Here is a 24,440-nt window from a genome sequence, read left to right as displayed (position 1 = left end):
GTCTTGTTGGATTAATTCCTCCCGAGCTTCTGGTACGATACAGCAGTAAATGCTGGCGTACTGCGACGGACTGATCAGCAAGAGCCGATTATACGACAGCTACAGGTATGCTCTCGCTTAACCTTGGATTCCCTCCGAATACTGGAATTGGTGTTAATATCCTTTTCCGGCCTGTTGTAGCGCAGCAGTCTGTTTAATTCTGCCATTGCGGAGAGAGGTGTTCGTGGTATCTCCACCAATGAGAGTATAGTGCCTCCGGTCCTGGGGTAAGCTGTTAGAACTACTTTTATTAGCATTCATAGCTATAAGAGTTTAAGGTTACACTTATCTGTTTCAGGGTTCACTGCTGTACTCACCTCTCCATGGTAAATTGTCCAACCTAAATTGGAAGAGTGGACTGCCTTCTCAGTTGCTGTTGTGAACTCCTCCTTGGTGGAGTCTGCTGTCTTGTCTTGTTTTGTCTTATCTTGTTTTTATTAAGTAGGCTTACCTTTTTTTTGGGTTCGCCTGGTGTTCTATTTTACCCTGGACTGTTGCTCGTACCCACACTTCTGTGATCGGGCTGAAGTGATTCTCTGCCCGAGTGTCGTGCTGGGACTCTAAATCGCCTGGGTGGCCGGTCTCAGCCGGTGGGGAGCCAGACCGGCCTACGCCTGAGAATAATTATTACCAGCACGAGTGGTAGTTTGACCCGTGGGGAATAAGCCTTTCCCGTGTGTGTGTGTGTGTGTGTGTGTGTGTGATTTCTTTTATTAAAGTTATTAAAGTGTGTTTTAGTCTTTTTATGATTTGTAGCGAGCCTGACGCTCAGTGTCCTTTTATTCTTTTAACATACTTTTCTGTGTTTTATTTCAGTGAAGGAGGACGAGCCAGTGGCCCTGGGACCTCAGGTGGTGGGTCGTTTTCACACTTTCTTTTGTACAGCACTGGGTGGTCTGCAGTGATTCTTTTGGTGTGATTTTCTTTTGGTTCCACGGCTGCTGGTAAGTCCAAGTTCCACGATTGTTTATTTTTACTGTAGGACACTGTCAATAATGACGCTACATCTTGACTTTTAATATTTTATTTATAAAATATTATTTATAATATTTTATTTATTTCTATAAATAAAACTGTTTTAATATTGGAAGCCAACCTGCCTCAGTGTGCATCCTTGAATCTGTGCGGTCTTCTTTTATTCCTTTTATTTATTTTTCTTAAATATATTTCCTGGGGGTGTAATTCCCCTAGGTGGCGTTGTCAAGTTTATTTATTTTGTGCATAACCCCGCCGACCACTTGGTCACATTATGATCTCGAGCTTCTTCAGTCTCAGTGAATCCTTAGTTGGCTCAGATGCATCATCTGGTGTTTGAGTGTAACAAGGTGGTTGTAACACAAAAGGAGTGTAAACAGGTGAGTGTGGTTTGTAGTGTAAACTAAAGCAGCGTGTCTAACTAACCACATCTCCATCGCTCCACAGCTGCTGAGGGAGCTACAACCCTCATTCAGCCTTTCACAGACATACAGCAATGAACTGTATGAACAATAAACTTTATTCATACACACAAATCCCTTTAGGGTTGTGTCAGCGAGGGCAAACGTGCCGCATCAAATACATGGAGCTACAAGCTGTGGTGACCCACTGTCAGTAAGGGAGCTTTATTACACACACACAGCATCACAACAACAGTTACCTCAAGCTGCTTCTATGTTATAAGGCAAAGACCCTGCAGTTACACAGGAAACATTAGGTGACCATCTGTGAGCGACAGTGGGAACCAAAGCCTCTAACATCCATCGATAGATGAGGGGCAGACGGACTGAATGCAGAGAGGTGTACTAACACATGTTGAGTGAAGAAGAAACACCCAGTGCATTATGGGGAACTTAGACCTATAACTTAGACCTGTGCGCCTTAGCATATGCTACTTCCGGCGCATAGCGCTTAGTTTCCGGTGTGATATTCGCTCCTTGTTCAAGGTCGGGTTTTTCAACCAAATGGACGAATCAAGTGGCGATTTACATTTCTCGAGATGTCGAATGTATCTGTAGATGATGTTGATCGACTTGTCGATATTTTTTCCCCCCGCACCTCAGAGAGAGACAGGATTCAAATTTTATACTTCTCAGTATTTGTATACAGCGCTCCCTCGTTTATCGCGGGAGTTACGTTCTAAAAATAACCTGCGATTGGTGAAATCTGAAGTAGCCAACTTTATTTTTTACAATTATTATAGATGTGTTAAGGTAAAACCCGTCACTACACACTTTATACACTCAGACCGACATGAAAATTTTCACACGTTTCTCTCCTGTTTAAGCTCTCAAAGTTCAAACCTTCGTAGACAAATAAGTCCAGTATTACAGAAACCAAAGATCAAACCGTGTTTTCAGGTCCAGCACATGAGAACAGAGCAGCTGAGAGATAATTCAACATCAATGAATCATTAATGAACCAATGAATAAGCGATTCTGTACTGTACAGGAGAGACGGCACGGAGGAGATCAACAATAGTCTGCAGCCAATCAGGACGCAGAACACAAAGCGCTGTGATTCATCCGTGAAGCGCACACCTCTCCAACGTGCCAGACGCCATCGAATGTGAGCATTTGCCCACACAAGTCTGTTACGGCGACGAGCTGGAGTCAGGTCAAGACCCCGATGAGGACGACGGGCATGCAGTTGAGCGTCCCTGAGACGGTTTCTGACAGTTTGTGCAGAAATTGTTTGGTTGTGCAAACCAATTGTTCCAGCAGCTGTCTGGGTGGCTGGTCTCAGACGATCTTGGAGGTGAACCTGCTGGATGTGGAGGTCCTGGGCTGGTGTGGTTACACGAGGTCTGCGGTTGTGAGGCCGGTTGGATGTGCTGCCATATTCTCTGAAACGCCTGTGGAGACGGCTTATGGTTGAGAAATGAACATTCAATGCACGGGCGACAGATCTGGTTGACATTCCTGCTGTCAGCATGCCAATTGCACGCTCCCTCATTGCTTGTGGCATCTGTGGCATTTTGCTGTGAGACAAAACTGCACATTCCAGGGTGGCCTTTTGTTGTGGGCAGTCTGAGGTACACCTGTGCACTACTCATGATGTCAGATCAGCATCCTGATGTGGCACACCTGTGAGGTGGGATGGATTATCTCAATATAGCAGATGTGCCCACTACCACACATTTGGACTGATTTGTGACCACTGTTTGGGAGGGATGGTTATATTGTGTATCTGGAATGAATTTTAGGTCTCTACGTCCATCCCATGGGGAATGGGAGCAGTAACAAAGGTGTTGCGTTTATATTTTTGTTGAGTGTATGTAAGCTCTGCTCCAGTGTAATGCATAGGTACAACAATATGCTTTATCTTTAATATAGTTTGGTCACAAAAGACCAAAACTGAACTCTTTGAAGGCTGTAAACACACCATGTTTGGGTGGCTTCACCCCAAAAACACCACAGCAACACTGAAGTCTGGAGGCGGGAGCATCATGGGGGGGGGGGCTGTTTATTCAGCGTACAGCACTGAGACATTAAACATAACTCCAGGAAGGATGAATGGAGACATTGTTGATTAGAATCTGCTGCCATCTACCAGGATGATGAAGATGAAACAAGGATGGATGTTTCAGCAAGACCATGATCACAAACACAGCCAATGGAAACGGTTGGTTTCAGAGAAATCAAGTAAAGCTGCTGGAACGGCCCAGCCAATCACCTGAGCTGAATCTGTGGGAAGGATCCACGGAGCATTCGGGATTTATAGACTGTTTGTGTGGTGAGTGGGTCAAAGTCATGAGCAATGATGGGACTGGTTTCTCCATACAGACGCTGCCATGAACTGTCATCACCAACATTTGTATAAAGTAATAAATAAATGTCCCTGTGTCACTTTGTATTATTACACAACTTCATCTGTGGTTTGATTCCTTTGCACGTCTGGATTGGAAGTGTTGTTACCGACATCTGGTGATAATTTCACATCAAAGCACCTTTAGAAATATATTTACTTAGAGAACAGCCCGCAGCCCACCGTAGTAATAGTTGAACAGACACACACACAGAGCCAGACGGTAGGTCAGACTGTCACTGGGGGCCGACTTCAGCTGGTGGAAAAGGTTCTACAACGAGGGAAAAGACCATGAAATCAATAAAAATCCTGACAAAGTACTGACAGCACTGAGCCTGTCTTCACTCTGAAACTTATATTGGACCTGACCTGAGTGTAACCTTGAGTGTGCGAGTGGTGAAGAGGCAAACATACATAATCAGAGGTTTTCTCTTGCTCCGATGTCCCACTGGAGTTGGACAGCTGAGTGTTATTCTTACAGTCAGACTTCTCCACAGCAGCATCTGGAAACAGAGACACAAACACAAATAAATAAGTCTGTCATTTAGAAACTCTGTTGTTTTATAGATGTTAGAAGAATTAAACAAGTGCAGCTCACGTAGTCATCACTTCATGATAAAACACAGGATGCTGATCGCTCAGTGGCAAAAGCAGGATGTGACCAGAAGTAGACAATAAAAATAAGAACGCTGCCTGATATCCTGTTTAAGATGACGCTCTTGTGCTTTACTGAGCTGCTGTCAGATGGGATCAATATCTGTGGCCAGCACTCTAAGACATAAATGCAATTACGGCTGTAGTTTTAAGATTCAAGGCTGTCTTAGCTCGAGCTCGAGCTGCTGAGTGTGACGGGCTCAACAGTAACCAGGAAGGAAAAACTGTTTGTGAAAAGAAGCAGAGGAGCCACATCAGTACGAGTCAAACTACCACACGCTCCGAGGTCTCTGCTGCTCTGAATATCACGCTCACCGTCTCCTAACACGGGATCCACACCTCTTCTGTCAGAATCAGTTTCCTCATAAAATGAGCTGAAACCATTAAAACTCAGTCAAGTATTAGTCAACTCCGACTAGTTAATGCCTTTTAAACAGGTTACATGATTAACTCTTACCAGAAGGACAGAATTGAGTATCTCGGTGTTAAGGGGCGACTCATCGATGCGTCGATGGCGGCGAATGTGCTTCCGGGCACTGTGCACCATGTTGGAGACAGACAGTTTGGAAATGGGCACAGTTGCTGCTGGCTCGGTCAGCTTGGACAAAGCAGAGCTGATATCACTGTTTTCTACAGACGACAAACACATCCAAGAGTTTCTGTTCAATTGCTGAGGCCCGGGTCAGCACAGATGCCCAGATCTCCCAGTAAGCTACGCACGTTTCCAGAATGCAGTATGGTCACTCAACAAGTAAAGCCAGGAACCTGACCTTTGCCCTCATCTTCAGCGTATCCTCTTCCAGGAATCTCCTCTGTACACTCAGTCCTACAGCAGAGTTTAAAGAGCTCTGTCACAGCCTCACCTACAGGGAACACAAACAGTTACTGACCTGATATTTTCTTATTCAAACTTTTCATGAAGCACACGCTTCAGCACAGCGAAGCAGGACAACATCTGTGTAACATTTTCTAAATCATGGACGTGGCAACAAAAGAAAAGTCCACTTTACATCACATGTAAAGTGCTTGGGGCTGTCATGAGAGGCGGGGCACACCCTGGACAGGTCGCCAGTCTGCCGCAGGGCAAACACAGAGACAGACATTCACACCGTGGGAAATTTAGGGCCCCAATGAACCTGTCCCCACTAACTGCATGTCTTTGGACTGTGGGAGGAAGTAGGAGGCCCACACATAGAACAATGAGGAAAAAAAGACACTTTATTTGTCCTTTACTATGTTCTTTCTATCGGTAGCTTGATTACATCCGTCTTATCTGCTGCGTATCATTTGATGCATGAATTTTAGCTTAGAAATAGTTTCCTCTGTGCTTATCTTAATGACCTTGTAGTACCATATCACCCTATTAGAGCACTTCGCTCTCACACTGCAGGCCTACTTGTTGTTCCTAGAGTATTTAAAAGTAGAATGGGAGGCAGAGCCTTCAGTTTTCAGGCCCCTCTTCTGTGGAACCAGCTTCCAGTTTGGATTCAGGAGACAGACACTATCTCTACTTTCAAGATTAGGCTTCAAACTTTCCTATTTGCTAAAGCATATAGTTAGGGCTGGACCAGGTGACCCTGAATCCTCCCTTAGTTATGCTGCAATAGACGCAGGCTGCCGGGGGATTCCCATGATGCATTGAGTGTTTCTTCTTCACTCACTATGTGTTAACAGACCTCTCTGCATTGAATCACATCTGTTATTAATCTCTGTCTCTCTTCCACAGCATGTCTTTATCCTGTCTTCCTTCTCTCACCCCAACCAATCACAGCAGATGGCTCCGCCCCTCCCTGAGCCTGGTTCTGCTGGAGGTTTCTTCCTGTTTAAAGGGAGTTTTTCCTTCCCACTGTCCCCAAAGTGCTTGCTCATAGGGGGTCATATGATTGTTGGGTTTTTCTCTGTATCTATTATTGTACGATCTACTGTGCAATATAAAGCACCTTGAGGCGACTGTTGTTGTGATTTGGTGCTGTATAAATAAAACTGAACTGAACTGAACAGGTAAAAATATGGCGACATCAGGAGTTTCAGACGGTGAGAGAATGAATCTCGCTGCAAAAGAAATGATGTTTTAAACCCTGCATGTCAACGTCTCCCTGCACACCAAGCAAACATTAAATAAACTGTTTTATAGTCACTGTCTCGACTTGTTTCTGTAATTTGATGTCATCCATTTTTTTTATTTTGCCATTTTTATAGGAACAACAGAGCAGCTTTTTCATTTCAGTCGTTTTATTTTGACTCATGATTTTTTTCTTGACGTCGTTTTTTGTTGCTGTGATCTTTTGATGTTAAAGTCTAGTGTTGACCACAGAAAGAGACTTACTGTGATTATACTGTAATCTGTGAAAATCCTCTGTGTGCAGCTGATGGTTAAAAGAAAACATTTCAGTTCATTCAGATCATTTTTATGTTGACAATAGAAAACCATCCTGAATGGTCGGTTTGAATAAGTGCAAATTTAGATCCTATATGGTTGAAAATAACTTAAACATATCGTGATTTATTTCGTGTTTTGTGATATAGCAAAAAAATATTGTGATATTACATTTTCCTCATATCACCCAGCGCCACCATAGATGTCCATACATGACGTCTAACAATGAAGAATGACACGGGGGAAATGTATTGGACAGAAAGAAAGGTGCAAAAAGACACATTTATGAGTAATTACAGAGCAATCCTGCCACTTAGTGCAAATTAATATCAGCCGGTTCAGTCCCAACTATGGCCTCATTAGCCAGGTTTCACACAAGAAGCGTCTCATGATGGGTAAAACCAACAAGCTCTCTCAAGACCTTTGCACACTTAAGACTGATGGCATCGGCTACAGAAGAACTTCTAAGTTACTGAAGGTTCCAGTGAGCACTGTTGGGGCCATAAACCTGGCGTTGCCCCTGCAGGGTTTTTATTTATTTACGATAAACCAGCCACGACCAAGCGCTCCCCACACGATTTCAGACAGACGAGTGAAAAGACTTATCAGAAGAACGACCTGGAACCAGCAGGTACAATCGTTCCACAGGAAACAACAACATGACCTGCATCACACACACGACTCCTAAAAGCCACTGGCAGGGTTTCTGGATGTCAGCCACTTGCTGACATGTATTTAAAAAAAATTTAATAATTTCTTAATAATAATATTACATTTTTCTATTTGTGTATTAATGACATGACATGTACTGCCTACCTGGAGGCTGCTGTGGCCATGAATACTGCTGCCAGTCTTGGAGCACGTAGGTGAAGCGAATGGCGATGTTGACTGGAGGCAGAGGGAACAGGGAACAACCCTGATGACAACAGGAAGACATCAGCTCATGTTTATGGTAACAAGCTGCAGCATTAATCTCTCTGTACAGGCGTGGATTACACCTCGTCATTGTCGGCTGTTTCTGGGAACATACTGAACACATTTAACCCTCATGTGTGGATGATGACAACATCAATCAGGATTTTTATTCTTCTTTAGGAATGAATATAAGATTTTTGAACTTCATTTTTTAAATGTCCACTTAGGTGGACAACATCGGTTTTGACTTATGAAGGGTATGGAGACATCAGTGTGTAGTGTTTCTGTGCAAGTTTACCATCAACATCAACACAAATACAAGAAAACAGCCTTTGAATAGCTGCAGACCACTGTGCATGAAAGGGTTAAACAACGTGATGTCTGGGAATCCATTGTGTTTCCAGGAATAGGAATAAACAAAGTTCAAACAAACTGATCATTAAACCGACATCCACTTCCTAACAGTCTTTATTTTATTCACAAATTAACTCCACAAAAATCCAGAAACCGAATTTACACAGAATTAGACGTCTTCTTCTTCCTCTTCTGTTTTCCCAATGTTCACATAACTAAGCAGTGTGCTGTACTGTTATCAACCTGCTCTTTGACGAACTATTACAAGAATATATTCTTATTATAAGATAAGATGTTTGTGTTATTTTCAAGTTGAATACAGTTTTTGTGTGACTGTCAGAGCACAGCAGGAGGAGGAGGAGGAGGAGAGACTGTACATGAGCAGGAAAAACCAGATGAATAAATGTTTTAGAAAATACATTTACATGCACTTCGTGGATGCTTTTATGATTATTAGTTGCATTTAACAGGATTCACATCGTCCTAAAATCGTCTGGAACAGGATGCTGAGGTGATACTTGTAGAACATGGGTACATGATGCTCTGTGGCTGCACAATTTTAATTTTTCTTTATTAAAAACAAACAAACAACCTTGAAATATGATCCATATAAAGATGTTTGTTCCAGAGCACTTACTATCTTAGATTTGAAGATGTCGAGCAGGCCGGACAGGTGGTTGTACTGCACGGGCGCTCGACGCAGGTGAACGATCTCAAAGTCGGTGCGCACGCCTGGTCCTTTGCACTCTCCGGCATACATCCGCCTCCACTTCTGCTGGATCTGCACAAACATCGGCACCTGACTGAACACAAGATAAACAGCAGAAGGCATTACTAGCAGGATCTCTGGTACACGCCCGACATCCAGCTTCAGTTTCTCTCAACCAGCAACAATCCAGCTAAACTAAACAGTCCGACTGAAACACAGAGCAACAAGCTGCAGAACTGCATTGTACTGGCATGTATGTCAGCACTGTCACTGCACGGACCACTGAGTGCTACACAGACTGGTTTTAATATGTTGTGTTCATTGGCGTAATCTGGGGCTGCAGCAATTCATCACTTCTAAAAAAATCCTCCAAACCCATTCTTTGCTGCGATGCAGCGATGCAGCGATGCAGCGATGCAGCGATGCAGCGTGCTCTGTGGCACAGACTTGTTCAACGATGTAAACGTGTGTGAGGGATAGGTCAGTAGGTAGAGTGGCTGCCCCGGGATCAGAAGGTTGGGGGTTTGAATCAAGTGAAAAGCTAAGCTGAGGTACCCCTGAGCAAGGTCCCTACACGTCTGCTACCCACCAGCTCGATAGCTAGCCGGGAGCTCGAGGGTCACTGAAGCCGCAGAGAACGGCACAACTCCCGGCACATCATATTCAGATCACCGCAGACTTTCGCTACTCAGGTTAAACGTGATATATAAGTCACTTAGACAACCTAAAAATGTTATTGTTGGACTTTTTTCAGTGTTTTATTTGTTCGTGAGTAAATCGGTTTGGCTGAGATTAAAGTTATTAGATTAGATAAAATAAAACTTTATTAATCCCCCAGGTGGGTTCCTCCTTGGTTTTCACACAGCTGAATAAACGTCAAACAGAAAACTGATTAAACAGAAGTGTGAGATGGTCGAGAGTTTACTCCAGTGTCCTGTTATATTTTAGACAGCAAGGAGCAGACGGCCGAGTTTATTAAACTCCACCGAGACAGCAGTGACGCTAATCCGAAGGCGAGACCGTCCAATTTAACAGCCGTTTACTTCCGGCCTACCCGACCTTCTCAGGACCCGGCCCACATAGACCGCGAAGGCCGGGTCCTCAGGAGGATGCAGCCCATGAATTTGGACACGACCACTGACATGTTACAAAACAAACTCACATCGCTATCAGCAGCCATGTTGTTGCCTTTGGCTGCCTGATCGGTTCAGGAAATTAGGATGTTTTTCTACGCATGTGCGAAAAGGTGGTCGCTTCCTCTATAGTTCTTTCACAATAAAATAAAACAAACAAATTCTAAATTCATCCATCCATCTTCATCCGCTTTATCCGAGGCCGGGTCGCGGGGGCAGCAGCCTAAGCAAAGAGGCCCAGACCTCCCTCTCCCCAGCCACCTCCTCCAGCTTATCCGGGGGAATACCAAGGCGTTCCCAGGCCAGCCGAGAGATATAATCTCTCCAGCGTGTCCTGGGTCTGCCCCGGGGCCTCCTCCCGGTGGGACATGCCTGGAACACCTCACCCAGGAGGCGCCCAGGAGGCTCCAATCTCTAAGGGAGAGGCCAGCCACCCTTCGGTGGAAGCTCATTTCTGCCGCTTCTATCCGCGATCTCGTTCTTTCGGTCACTACCCACAGCTCGTGGCCATAGGTGAGGGTAGGGACGTAGATCGACCGGTAAATGGAGAGCTTCGCTTTTACACTCAGCTCCCTCTTCACCACGACGGACCGGTGCAGCGTCCGCATTACTGCAGCTGCAGCCCCAATCCGTCTGTCGATCTCCGGCTCCCTTCTCCCATCACTCGCGAACAAGACCCCGAGATACTTGAACTCCTCCACTTGGGGCAGGAACTCATCCCCGACCCGGAGTGGGCACTCCACCCTTTTCCGGCTGAGAACCATGGCCTCAGATTTGGAGGTGCTGATCCTCATTCCCGCTGCTTCACACTCGGCTGCGAAACGTTCCAGTGCGAGCTGGGTGCATTGTGTGCCGGGTGGCGGCCAGGAGCGGAGGCCCTGGCGGACTGACCCCCGGCTGCCAAGACTGGCAATAGGGACAATTCTAAATTCAATTCAATTTTATTTGTGTAGCGCCAAATCACAACAACAGTCGTTGTGCAAAACTCATTCAGGCATTTGATGACAGGTTTCAAGATGTGAAGAATATCCAAAAGGAACTGGAGATGTTTGCTACGCCGTTTAATGTGCAACCATCTGTGCCAGACACTTTCCAAGTGGAAATAATTGGGCTGCAAAACAACTACGAGCTCAAAGCTAAGTATAACAGCCTCTCTCTGCTGGACTTTCACAAACTGTACGTTCATGCTGAGGCTTTTCCCATCCTGGCGAGACATGCCCTGAAATTTGCATCTCTGTTTGGGACAACGTACCACTTTGAACAGGTCTTTTCAAAACTGACTCTTGCAAAGAGGCGCTTCCACTCAAGACTAACTGAATCAAACTTGAAAAAGCAGCTTCGAGTGGCATCATCATCATCACTGCCAGCTGACATCAGACACCTCGCCAAAAAGAAACAGTTCCAGCCATCTCATTAGGTGAGTCTGATGAGCAGAAATGCAGCAGTAACACAGCAGCAGCCCAAGCAGAGAAGCCTCCTCCAGCTTGTCCGGGGAACGCCAACCCATTCTCAGACCAGCCAAGAGATGTTAATATAAGCAATTAGCAGGGTGTGTCAAAGAGTGAACAGAACATCGCCGAGTCAGCTGACAGCTCCATAAAACGTGTTTCCTACAGCAGCAAACAGGCTTCAAGAAGTGACAGTAAGGAGAGGTGTCAAGATCTGTGGGCCAGTCAGCCTCTTGTGTAAAGGACACAGTGATGCTGAAGTCATAGAGGCTGTGGTCAGGTCAGTCAGCCCAGGTTTCAGTATTCCTGACATGCCTGAGATAAAAGGACCTCACTCCCCGTTAGTTAAAGGAAATATTGAAAGCTCATCAAAAAACTGCTGACTTAACTCTTTGTGCTTGCATTGGCTCTCAGGAAGGCATCAGTGCAGCACCGTACCAGTGACAGTGAGGAAAGCTGCTCATCATTGGTTATGGCTCAAGAACTGCTCCAAAATCGAATTACCACCTCATTCCTGAAAAGCAGGCAGTTTATGAAAGATTTTGAGAATATATCAGTGATTCTTGAGATAAGGGACAAAACATGTCCAAAGTTTCTGTCAACACCATCAGATTTTTTAAAAAGTACAAAAAAATAAGGAATTATTGTGGGTAACTTACACTGTGAGGACCCCTTTACCACTTCCTGTTTGATACACATGCCATGAGGTCACTGCTCTGGTGAGTTTTTTTAATTTTTATTTCATTTATTGCATACCTTTCTGATAAAACTCTGTGTCACAACCATAGTGCATCAACACCACAGTAGAGGCCATAAGCAACTGATGAACAACAAGATGGCGTCTGTCAGAAAAACGTGCTATGAGAGAAAGTAGGGTATTTTGTCAGCACCATCAGGATTTTTGCCTGACGGTGTTGACCCTTTTTCTAATGATTTTGGCAAATGTCACAAAAGTGTCCTATTCACTAATTATATTAAGTTATTTTTATTACTATTTCAGTCATATTACTTCCTGTGCATTTTACTGATATTTCTGCTTTACAGATGTGTCGAATATTATGGAATTTGCCTGATCTTGAATCTCATAGTTAATGTATACTTTATTAATCCTGTAGGAAAATGCTTAGTCCTCTGCATTTAACCCATTTACTCAGTGAAGCAGTGGGCAGCTACCAATCCATGACCCGGGGAGCAGTGTGTAGAGACGGTACCTTGCTCAAGGGTATCTCAGGATAGCCGCTGTTTGGTGGATTTGAACCCCCAACAGGGCTCTAGAGTGCGACCAAATTTTTCAGTGGTGCGACTAAAAAAAAATATTTGGTTGCACCTGTGCGACCAACTGTTCGGGTAGCAAAAAAAAAAAAAAAAAATCTGCAACCTTCCCTGTGGTCAACAACAGACACACATTTTGTCCCTATCGTGGACTAAACCAATCAGAGATAGTAAGGGGCGGGACCTCTCTGATTGGCCGTGGTCCAGTTGAAAGTGCAGGTGGAAGTGGGAGGTGAGTAGCTTGAATAAAGCGATATCAATTCATTAAATCCTGAATCGACTTTTAAATATAACTGTGTTTTGCCAGAAACGCCAGATTCTCAGATTAAAGCTCACAAAACCAGTTCAACAACAACCAAACAGCAAATCAGAGCAGGTACACGGACTCCACACAAAGACGTAAACACAGAGCGGACCCGACCCATCAGAATTAACTTTGTCTTTCTCGGCTTTCTCACCCGACGGCCCGTAGACGGACACGCTGTCGGAGCTTAGCGAATCTGATGCGTCCGGTCCGCGATGTGTTTACGTCTTTTTGCGCTGATTCTGAGCTGCAGGTTTTGTCTCTCTCCAACCAAAATTCACCGAGCTGAATTTTGCTGTTTTGCTTCCACGACTATTAAAATCACATCCATGCACAGCTAGCTCTCTCTCTATCTCTCTCTGTACTTCAAGAACAGTTTCCCGTCTCCAATCTCTGTTTTCTGTATTATTTATTCGCTTATTACCCACCAGTCTACCGTTGTTTACAGTGCTGTCGGCTACTGTCTTTTTCTTCAAGAAAGCCTATTTTTTCTGTTGTTCAATACTGAAGAAATTTAAACTTTATATGCAGAACATTGTAGAATATTTTTAAGGTTATCTGCTATAAAAAGCCAGACCAGGAAAATCTCCTTCATGTTTTTCTGTGTTTTATTCTCAGTTACTTTCACACAAAGGAATCTGCTGTGATGTTCACAATTCTGATGAAGTCAGTACTGATAAATGATCAGAATTATAATATTTCTGACTGTCTGAGGCTAAGTTGAATCGAATCGGGACTTTGAAAACCGGAATCGAATGGATTATAGAAATCAGTGATGATACCCAGCCCTAGTGAGCAGCCTGGGCACGACAGAAGTGGATGTAGCTGTAACAGGAAAAGAACTATTGCTAACTTTTCTGTTAAGTTAAGGCCTGATCCTTCTGAAATTCATAGCCAGTGCTCTGACACGGTGTCATCAATCTTTGAATGCTGAAAAAGCACAGTGTATCCAGAAAAACACATTATATTATATAAATTATTATAAAACTTGTGTGCGCCTAACTTTTGTGCCGGTACGCGTACGCCCATGGCAAAAAGTTAGTCTAGAGCCCTGCCCAACGATCATGGGGCAAACACTATCTACTGAGCTATCTCTGCCCCGAGAGCTGGTCTTTTAAGTGATGATGTATGAACCCTGCTTTCGGGTCCAAACTACTCTGTGTTTATTAAGGCTGTTGTGTTTTAACATGTTTTTATTCTTTTTTATCTTGTTCTATTTAATCTGAACAAGCCCCTAAAAACAGTCAGTGATCACTGTCAGCCTAACCATCGGGAACCCTCACGTTAACTTTTATCAAGTGGAAAAAAGTTTCACTGTGTTTATGTTACGCTAACATAGCTGTGTTGCTAGCAATCACGTAGCACATCATTATACACCAGCTAGTCCAACATCAGTAACCCTACAAACGCCAGTGCTGTTTAGTTTTGTCTTCATTTATGTTGGAAGTGATAGCAGAGCTGGTGTTAAGGTGGAAACCGGCGAGCTAACTTCTAACTCTGTTAAATTTCATATATTCTGTTTTCATGGATGCCTGGATGTTACACCTGGTAAAACAGCCACACTGATCATTTTATTAAAGATGAAAGAATTTAGACAGTTTGTAACTCTCAGTGATGCCGCAGAGTTCCTTTGACTTTGGGATCTGCAGCGGAGTTTGGACCTGGAAACGGCTAATGACATCAGACTTAAAGACCGGATAGCATTTCTGTTGCTTAATACATATTTGTGTTGTGAATATTCATCCTTAATATGTGTAAATGCATATGCTTCAGAAAAATTATAGCAATTACAAAATGGTACATTTCAGGCTAGAATAGCAAAGAGGAAGCTGTCAGTAGAGGAACAAAAGAGAAGGAACAGGGATGATCAAAAAATAAGTAGAGAAAAAATTAACAGCCAGCCTGAGTTTCTCATAAAGGGAAAGATGGAGAAATAGAGTGAAAGAGGGAAAAATAAAGAACATCAGTGATCTGAAAGGAAGAGAAAAAAAGGCAGAAGAGAAGGTTTTGGAAACAAGCACAGAGAGTCAAAAGGAGAGAAAGTCCAGCAGCGTCTAAACACACAACCACAGAGTACTTTAGGAATCAAGGAGCAGTAGGCAGCTACTTGCTGGTGAACTATTAAGATGTAGAACTTGACATGTGCAAAAACAGAATTGTTATGATGTGTCTTGTGATATTACAAAGGTTGTTAAGGTTTAATGGTCATTTTGAAAGAAATAATATCCTGTTTTCTACTCATGTGTCACCACTTGTCAACTCCATAATATGGATTTTTTGTTTATTTTTCTGTTTTGAAGAACCATATATTTTCCTCCCTCATGATCTTCCAATAAAAATACGTAATTTTCTAAATAAATATGTAATTTTCACGCTGCTAAATATGATCGTTTCTTATGGAGATTAAATACAAGCTTCTGAAAATATGTATGACTGTAACTCTAATAATCCATGCATCCATCCATCCATTCGCTTCCGCTTATCCTTTTCAGGGTCGCGGGGGGCGCTGGAGCCTATCCCAGCTGTCATAGGGCGAAAGGCGGGGTACACCCTGGACAGGTCGCCAGTCTGTCGCAGGGCCAACATACAGGGACAGACAACCATTCACACTCACATTCACTCGCACATTCACACCTAGTGGCAATTTGGATTATCCAATTAACCTATCCCCACAAGCTTCATGTCTTTGGACGGTGGGAGGAAGCCGGAGTACCCGGAGGGAACCCATGCAAACACGGGGAGAACATGCAAACTCCACACAGAAAGACCCCAGCCTGATGTTGGAATTGAACTCAGGACCTTCTTGCTGTGCGGCAACAGTGCTAACCACCGTGCTGCCTAACTCTAATAATAAAAAGCCAAAACAATCTTACTTTTAAATGTGGTATAATTACTTTGAAAACATATGTGCATAAACAGTAGAACAGAGAAGCTGGTAATAGTCAAAATAGCTGAAACAACTTAATTTAAAATATATATTTTTACATTTCTTTGTGTCTGATGGTGTTGACTAAAACCTTGCACTTCTCCAGCAAAAACATGATTAAAAATTGTTACACCTGGCAGATTGTACCAAAACAAGGTGAGACAGCCAAAACTTTGTGTAACAATTATATGTAAATATGTCTTTAAGAGAGTAAAGAGAGGTTAGTTTATTTTGGAGTAGAGCTCCATTTATTAAGAAAAATTAAAAAAGACAGGAACACTCTTTAGAGGTTTGTGGGTGGCTCTCAAAAGAGCCGTTGTGGGGAAGTCACTCAGACTTCAAACAGGCTACTCCTTTGGTTGCCAAGACACGGCTCCCTCCGCCGAGAAGTGGGCCATGAACTTCTCCCCCACCAGGACAGCCTCTCTGGAGGAGTTGTTTGCTGCTACACGACCCAGGCCTTGCAACGGCTCCACCACAGTAGGTGCCACACCCCTCACAGCAGGTGCCACACCCCTCACAGCAGGTGCCACACCCCTCACAGCAGGTGCCCCTCTCTTGTCCAAACAGCACAGAAAATTGTGGAGAACACACGTTGCCTTCACACACTTCTCCGCAATTTCAGGACGGAGCTCCATGGAGCGCAGATACAACCTCTACTGTGAGGGAGAGAGGGAAGTTCCAGCGCTCCTGGAATCCCTCTGCAATGCACCGCCAGTCTTCAGTTGAAGGCACAGCCATGAAGTCGTCCACTAGACAGTCCCAGATGGACGTCGCTACCTGGGGGGTGATCTGGCTCACCAAGGACACGCCAACTCGAAAACTGAATGCGATGGTCCTGAAGGAGTCCTCGGTGGCAAGGAACCTGGACAAAATGCTGCAGTTACAAAATACATTATTCAAATTCCAAAATACTTTTGTGATGTCAGATTTAAATTACAAAACATAAATCTTACATAAAACCTTTTGTAATTACAAGGATAATTACATGATATATATTAGATATAATCTAAAACAGTCTGCTGGGATTATATACAAATATTCAACTATCCCAGAATTAAACCAGGTCTAAATAAAAAGAAAGGAGTGAGTATCACTACAAAGATTAACCCACAGTGGTCCTCATACCACAGTTTGATATCAGCAAACAGCGAGAGCATACATTGATATGACACCACAGCCATGCTATCATTCAAACACTGATAACGGCATAAATCGAATTACAGTGGGGCAAAAAAGTATTTAGTCAGCCAACGATTGTGCAAGTTCCCCCACCTAAAATGATGACAGAGGTCAGTAATTTGCACCAGAGGTACACTTCAACTGTGAGAGACAGAATGTGAAAAAAAAAAATCCATGAATCCACATGGTAGGATTTGTAAAGAATTTATTCGTAAATTAGGGTGGAAAATAAGTATTTGGTCAATAACAAAAATACAACTCAATACTTTGTAACATAACCTTTGTTGGCAATAACAGAGGTCAAACGTTTACTATAGGTCTTTACCAGGTTTGCACACACAGTAGCTGGTATTTTGGCCCATTCCTCCATGCAGATCTTCTCGAGAGCAGTGATGTTTTGGGGCTGTCGCCGAGCAACACGGACTTTCAACTCCCGCCACAGATTTTCTATGGGGTTGAGGTCTGGAGACTGGCTAGGCCACTCCAGGACTTTCAAATGCTTCTTACGGAGCCACTCCTTTGTTGCCCGGGCGGTGTGTTTTGGATCATTGTCATGTTGGAAGACCCAGCCTCGTTTCATCTTCAAAGTTCTCACTGATGGAAGGAGGTTTTGGCTCAAAATCTCACGATACATGGCCCCATTCATTCTGTCCTTAACACGGATCAGTGGTCCTGTCCCCTTGGCAGAAAAACAGCCCCATAGCATGATGTTTCCACCCCCATGCTTCACAGTAGGTATGGTGTTCTTGGGATGCAACTCAGTATTCTTCGTCCTCCAAACACGACGAGTTGAGTTTATACCAAAAAGTTCTACTTTGGTTTCATCTGACCACATGACATTCTCCCAATCCTCTGCTGTATCATCCATGTGCTCTCTGGCAAACTTCAGACGGGCCTGGACATGCACTGGCTTCAGCAGCGGAACACGTCTGGCACTGCGGGATTTGATTCCCTGCCGTTGTAGTGTGTTACTGATGGTGACCTTTGTTACTTTGGTCCCAGCTCTCTGCAGGTCATTCACCAGGTCCCCCCGTGTGCTTCTGGGATCTTTGCTCACCGTTCTCATGATCATTTTGACCCCACGGGATGAGATCTTGCGTGGAGCCCCAGATCGAGGGAGATTATCAGTGGTCTTGTATGTCTTCCATTTTCTGATGATTGCTCCCACAGTTGATTTCTTCACACCAAGCTGCTTGCCTATTGTAGATTCACTCTTCCCAGTCTGGTGCAGGTCTACAATACTTTTCCTGGTGTCCTTCGAAAGCTCTTTGGTCTTGGCCATGGCGGAGTTTGGAGTCTGACTGTTTGAGGCTGTGGACAGGTGTCTTTTATACAGATGATGAGTTCAAACAGGTGCCATTCATACAGGTAACGAGTGGGGGACAGAAAAGCGTCTTACAGAAGACGTTACAGGTCTGTGAGAGCCAGAGATTTTCCTTGTTTGAGGTGACCAAATACTTATTTTCCACCCTGATTTACGAATAAATTCTTTACAAATCCTACCATGTGAATTCATGGATTTTTTTTTTCACATTCTGTCTCTCACAGTTGAAGTGTACCTCTGGTGCAAATTACTGACCTCTGTCATCATTTTAAGTGGGGGAACTTGCACAATCGGTGGCTGACTAAATACTTTTTTGCCCCACTGTAAATCGGGACTTGATGAGACCCGAGTATCACTAGAAATATTATAAACAGTCGTCTCCGTACCACAGCTTGCTATCAGTAAACACCGACAGCATTCATTGATAGCATAGCACATCCATGTTAGCACAGGTATCAATAAAGGACTACCGTATTAAACACTTTTACTAACCTCAGGGAGATGGACAGGCGCTCTGCAGGTGGGATTGAGCGTCTGTAGTTGGTGTCAAGGCGGGCAATGCTGGGACCAACGCGGGACAGCAGGTCCTCAAACTGGGCGAGTGAAAGACGGTGGTATTGCTGGAATCTGCCGTCATCCAGGCGCAGCTCCTGGAGCAAATGGTGAAACTCACCAAACTGCTCACGCGTCTGGAGGACCTGATGGACCCAGGTACGGCGAGGACGTCCTTAACGCCGCTGCTCTGCTCCTTTTTGGCTCCTACCTTAAAGCACACTGTGCGCTGTCGATCTTACGTGCTGCACAATAATGTTTAACATTTAGTATTTACTGTTATATTCCCATAGATCATCATGGTGTTGTTTATTTTATTGCTCTAGTCTTCTTCTGCTTGTTTTCTTTTTTCTTTCTCAACAGGTGATCCAGGAAAAAAAAAAAAAAAAGACCCCAACGTATTAGCCAGAGGTCCCTTTACTACGGTTCGGAGCCGCGGACCTGTTTTATTTACGAGATCACTGCAAAAAGTGCAGCCTTACCTAATGTGCACCTACTGTTACTCATTTATATTAAGATTTAAACATCTAGTTGGTGTTGGTATGGAGAGTAACCTTCGGTAATAGTAATAAATCACACAGCAATAGGATATTCATGTAGTTGTAAAGTATTCAGAATATGTTACTTCTATTATCTTTGGTGGAATACATTTTAAAATTAACACTGTCAACAGGTTAGCACCTCATACCACAGTGCAGCAAAGCAGTCTCATGAGCGCTGGGAAGGACACTTAAGGACACTTTAAGGAAAACTTAAACTGAAAGCGAGCCTTTATTTGGGCTGATGCAGAAGGGAGTAGACAAAACATAACAGGGACTGAGACTGCAACTAACCAAAAACCTAAACTGGAAAAACACTAACCTGACTGAAAGGCATAACTATGATCACTGTGAACAGAATGCTGTGCAGATGCATGGAAACTGTGAACCAAGTGGCGTGACGAAAGAGACATGAACATGACCTGCACGGAACCTCATCGTGCGGCTGCATGAAAAACAACATAAACCAAATGGCAAACATGAACTGCACAGAATCCTGAAAAACACTTAACTTGACCGGGGGGAAGTACACAGACGACGCGACACAGACTGTATGAAACACAGAGACTAAATACACATGAGGGATGATCAGGGGAAGTGGCCACACATGGGAGCACAGCTGACACACATGAACCTAACGACAGGACAGGAGAAATGAAACTGAATACACTGACATTGAATACAGACTTTCAAAGTAAAACAGAAAACATGGAGATTAGACGTGACATGAACTTGACAAACAAAGAAAACTTGGACATGAAACATGGCAGAATGTAACTAGATCAGGGGTGCCCAATCCCGGTCCTCGAGAGCTACCGTCCTGCAGCTTTTAGATGCATCCCTACTCCAACACAGCTGAATCAAATGAATGGCTTGTTATCAGGCCTTTGCCAAACACGATGGCATGCTGAAGAGGTAATCAAACCATTTGATTCAGCTGTGTTGGAGTAGGGATGCATCTAAAAGCTGCAGGACGGTAGCTCTCGAGGACCGGGATTGGGCACCCCTGAACTAGATAAACCGAAATGAAACTAGACTAAAAAGAATAACAAAACACCAAGAAACTCAGAATACTGGGTCACATGACCCAGGGCCATGACAATACGGAGGTGTTATCAGCTCAGTATTGAACAAGAAATATTAATGCTTCAAATTATTTGTCCTAAAGGATGCAAGCTATACAGAGTACTGCACATGTGACTTTGTGAACATACCTCATTAAATATAATTCGGACAGTTTTTTAACCTGAATATTTGCAACAAACAAAAAATATACAGAGTCAGTGCTAAAAAAATAATCAGAGGAAAAAATTAACATTTTAACTTAAGCTGCCAAGCGGAAGTAGTTGGTTTCAGTACATAAGTATCGGGCTTTGCTATTTAATCCGTAGCTATTGACTAATGAGGGGTTACTGAAGTGCCAGGTTTTTAAAAGTTGGCGTTAATGTCGTTCCACATGTGGAAAGCGACAGAAAACATGCTGCTGTTTGCACATATTTAATAATCAGCTCTGCACAGGAGCAGAAGCAGAGTCCAGCCTGTTGCTCTTACAGTATAATACTCATAAAGAAAGTACAGTAACCGTGGTTAGTCACTGAGCAGCCCGGTGCGTTTCTCTTGATTTCTTTAGTCAGGGTAAATTCATTCACCTGCACGGGTTAGCTAAACGAACTTTACAAAACAAGTTTCCCCGACAGCCGAGTGCTCACCTAAGGACCTAAGTTACGGATTAGCTTACACACACATTTAACTTACCGAAAATAATACGGTGGGGCCTCAGGTCCTCCTGTCTGGTAGTCCAATTTACTGAAGAACACCTCAGGCTGTCACTTTGAAATAGCCGGTAATGTAAACGCTGGACCTCTCAGCATCTGCCATTCCCGAACAGACACATGCAAGTTTGTCCGTGACTGCAGCCGCGCTGTACATTTATTTCTGTTTCAATATTTTTTTCGGTTTCATTTCAAGGTGGCATCGTTCTGATCCCATACACACACAAATCCTGATTTACAAGTACAAAATATTTATGACCACAATTTGAGCCCATATACTCTCTCTACCACAGCTGCCTTTGAACTTGCCTGGCCAGGTCTGAGTCCAGCTTTGCTACTCCTGCCAGGTCACATGACACAGGGGTGTGCTCTGATGTCAGCAGGCAGGTCAGTGGAGCCCTCTGGTGGTGGATATATGGCAGTGAAACAGGAGGAGGCCTGAGAACAGACAGCAGGCTTAACTAGCAGGACAAAGTAGCATGTAGTACTTGAAGGAGTCATCACAGCCAATCAGCTCTCAGGAAAATGGAACATCACATAAATATTTCTCTTCTTTGATTTTCATCAATGTATTTCCTTTGATAGATTTTCCGTCAACACTTCTGCTTGATTAGAAGCTCATAGGCAGTTCCTGTCACTCTACAATAAAACAATGTAAAGGCTGCCCTCTCTGCCCTCCCACTAGCTGACACAAGTAAACTGTGCTAAGATGCCCTACATGGACTAAGGTTCTTGGCCACACACATATAGATTTGCTTGGCTGTAGAAATCCATGCCATGAAGCTCCCAGCGCACATTTTTGATGCTTCTGTCTGTGGCAGAGCAGGTTTGGAGCTCTGCAGAGCCTTGGTGACTTTTACTGACTATGCACCCCTACCCATTTATTATGGGTAGGGGTGCATAGTCAACAAAATAGTCAACAAAATATGTAATTTGACATATTTTGTTGTTTTGTGTGTGTGTTTGTCTGTGTGAAGTTTTGATGTGTATGTGAAAAACACAATTTTGAAAACACTGGAAAAAGACCTCAAGACATGTTTTCCTTTACTTTCTATGAAACAAAAATTCCCACCAAGGCTTTTCAGTGTGAAATTTAGTGTATAGAAAATACCTGTGCCAGGTTGTCTCCATCTAGTGGTGAACATGGCCTCACCACTACATCAGGTGAGCTTTTCACTGTGCACAGTGACACAAAAGTCATTTAACAATTTTAAAAAAAGCAATGTTACAGATTCAGTAAGAACTGAAGTTTATCATAATCCTTCAAGTTTCACTCAGTAACAGCAGCTTTTTATTATTGGCTATATTTTAGAGTCACATTTATATGAAATGTCAAACAATCACAGAGTGACACTGAACTAAACAATCAATGCCATGTGAGTTGTTCTTGTTTGTTCTTTATCTCGGATTTATTGTAAGCAGCGGGAGTAAAAGCTAAAGAAAAATAGTAAAGATATGAATGAATCTCTGCTCTTACAGCTTTTATTGTGCCATAATGTCTGCTTTGAAACCGTCCTCTTGCTCGTCTCTTGGATGCTCACCTCTTCTTCACCTGTTCCTTTCACCAAACTGCTGCACTCTCGTTCTCTGCTCTCGCCTCCTCTTCTGATTATAATTAGATGCAGTCAGCATGTGCCAAACAAACTCCCCCCAAATCGATCATGTTTGATATGATGATGACGTTTTTAACATCTTATTTATGCACTTGTTGGGTGGGAAAGAGTAAACAAAGATGGGGCATAGAAGCAGAACTGAGTCCTACGTGTGGAGGGACAGTAACTGTGTGTGTATATGTAAGCATTTAAACACTGCAGAGAGTCAAATTAACAGTAACACTATTTTGTCTAAGTCCGCCATTGTAGAAATTCATTTCACCGAAACAATAACATGGCGCACAATGTGACAATAAACGTATAAAACACAAATTCTTACCTAGCAGGAGAATAAATAATCAGTATTTTAAGGCTACTGCATGTATAGATGTCACTGCTGGCTCACATAAGCTAGCTCTGAGACCCGCCAGAGTTTACGCCACAGTTGACTGTCGCGAAAGAGTCGTAAATCACCGGCATTGTAAAACTTAAAATGATTCCAGGGCATGTTATAAAACACCCAATAGATGTACTGGATATTAAACGGTATCAAACGACTAAATAGACTCAATACTTGAAATGTGCAATTCACTTGTATTTTTATTTTTATTCCTATTTATTCTATTTATCCCCTTCGTATATTTTATTTATATTGCCTCTGTATTTATATATATGTGTGTGTGTATAACTCTGTAACTTCTGTCGGTGCTGTGCTTTTTTGGAAATCGAATTTCCCAGAGGAACCCACCCGAGGGATTAATAAAGTTCTATCTTATCTTAAATGAACACAGGGTTACAATTACATGCTCACGTCGTCACATCGAGAGTTTATTCATTAATCATCAGAGTTCAACAATGTTACATCCAGTTGAAAACAGCTTCACTAACGCCAGCAAAACAGGCTAACAGTATATAAGAGCACAAAAACAGCCGTGCTTATCGACAGCTCGACATATCCTCAACAACTCACCTCAGTATGTGTAACCCGTTCATGTGTTACGCCTGTTGTTCTTGCGTTGTGTTCTGGCGTGAAAGTAAGAGGCAGGAGACAGTACTGGGTCTTTGGCTCTTTACTGCACATCTGCAACACAGAAACATGTGTCTGATCTGTGTGTGTCACGCGACTGCCAGTACACCTCTCCTCCGGCCATGCTGAAAGCAGCTATGTCTGCAGCTTCATTAACACTACAATAATATAATGAATCAAATACAACAAATTGTTTTAAAACATTAACTTAAGCTCTCAAAAACAAAAAGCACAAAATAAATAATATGTCACTGAAAAAACATCAAAAACAACTTATAAGAACAATAAACAAAATAATTCAAAAACAAATAAACAGTCAGATAAATACAATTCAATAACCAGGACCCAATATTCTGGTACTTATAGTTCAAACATTATACTTCAGTACAATTATATTAATAACCGCCATCTAACAGGCAGTACAACACTGTACTTATAAAAACAATGACTGAAAGACTGCATCTCCAAAACATAAGAACATCTCCATATCTGCAACACAGAAATATGTGTCTGATCTGTGTGTGTCACGCGACTGCCA

The 24,440-nt window shown here is 43.2% G+C and overlaps 1 protein-coding gene across 4 annotated transcripts; it reads right to left on the bottom strand.

The window, feature by feature from the left end:
* Positions 1-2,214: 2,214 nt before the first annotated feature.
* Positions 2,215-24,047, bottom strand: LOC308392601 (rab3 GTPase-activating protein catalytic subunit-like). 4 transcript variants are annotated; one of them, XR_013970846.1, is made up of 12 exons: positions 23,846-24,047; positions 22,761-22,888; positions 22,395-22,459; positions 21,593-21,721; positions 21,267-21,382; positions 8,760-8,925; positions 7,670-7,769; positions 5,247-5,339; positions 4,934-5,106; positions 4,237-4,325; positions 3,983-4,093; positions 2,215-2,869 (listed from the first exon to the last, which is right to left on the bottom strand). XR_013970846.1 is itself a non-coding variant. In XM_080875687.1 (11 exons), exons 6-11 carry the CDS (start codon positions 8,913-8,915, stop codon positions 4,075-4,077), a joined length of 630 nt encoding a protein of 209 aa, XP_080731813.1. In that variant the 5' UTR covers positions 8,916-8,925; positions 21,267-21,382; positions 21,593-21,721; positions 22,395-22,459; positions 22,761-22,888; positions 23,846-24,047; the 3' UTR covers positions 3,120-4,074. The 4 variants fall into 4 exon arrangements, 2 of the variants coding, with proteins under 2 accessions (XP_080731813.1, XP_080731814.1); XR_013970847.1 differs by having other exon boundaries at positions 4,006-4,093; XM_080875687.1 differs by lacking the exon at positions 2,215-2,869 and having other exon boundaries at positions 3,120-4,093.
* Positions 24,048-24,440: the final 393 nt, after the last annotated feature.

The sequence above is a fragment of the Rhamphochromis sp. 'chilingali' genome, assembly GCF_963969265.1.
Source record: "Rhamphochromis sp. 'chilingali' genome assembly, chromosome: 2".
Classification (NCBI taxonomy): Eukaryota; Metazoa; Chordata; class Actinopteri; order Cichliformes; family Cichlidae; genus Rhamphochromis; species Rhamphochromis sp. 'chilingali'.
The sequence above is the reverse complement of the archived record's forward strand: the minus strand, read 5'-3'. Positions and strand labels throughout refer to the sequence as shown.

Excerpts from the sequence above, each read along its gene's own strand:
- LOC308392601 (XM_080875687.1), bottom strand. The coding sequence starts at position 8,915 with ATGTTTGTGCAGATCCAGCAGAAGTGGAGGCGGATGTATGCCGGAGAG. Across the intron at positions 7,770-8,759 it reads ACATCTTCAAATCTAAGATA|GGTTGTTCCCTGTTCCCTCT; the intron begins GTAAGTGCTCTG and ends TGTTGTCATCAG. Across the intron at positions 5,107-5,246 it reads CGCTGAAGATGAGGGCAAAG|AAAACAGTGATATCAGCTCT; the intron begins GTCAGGTTCCTG and ends TGTCGTCTGTAG.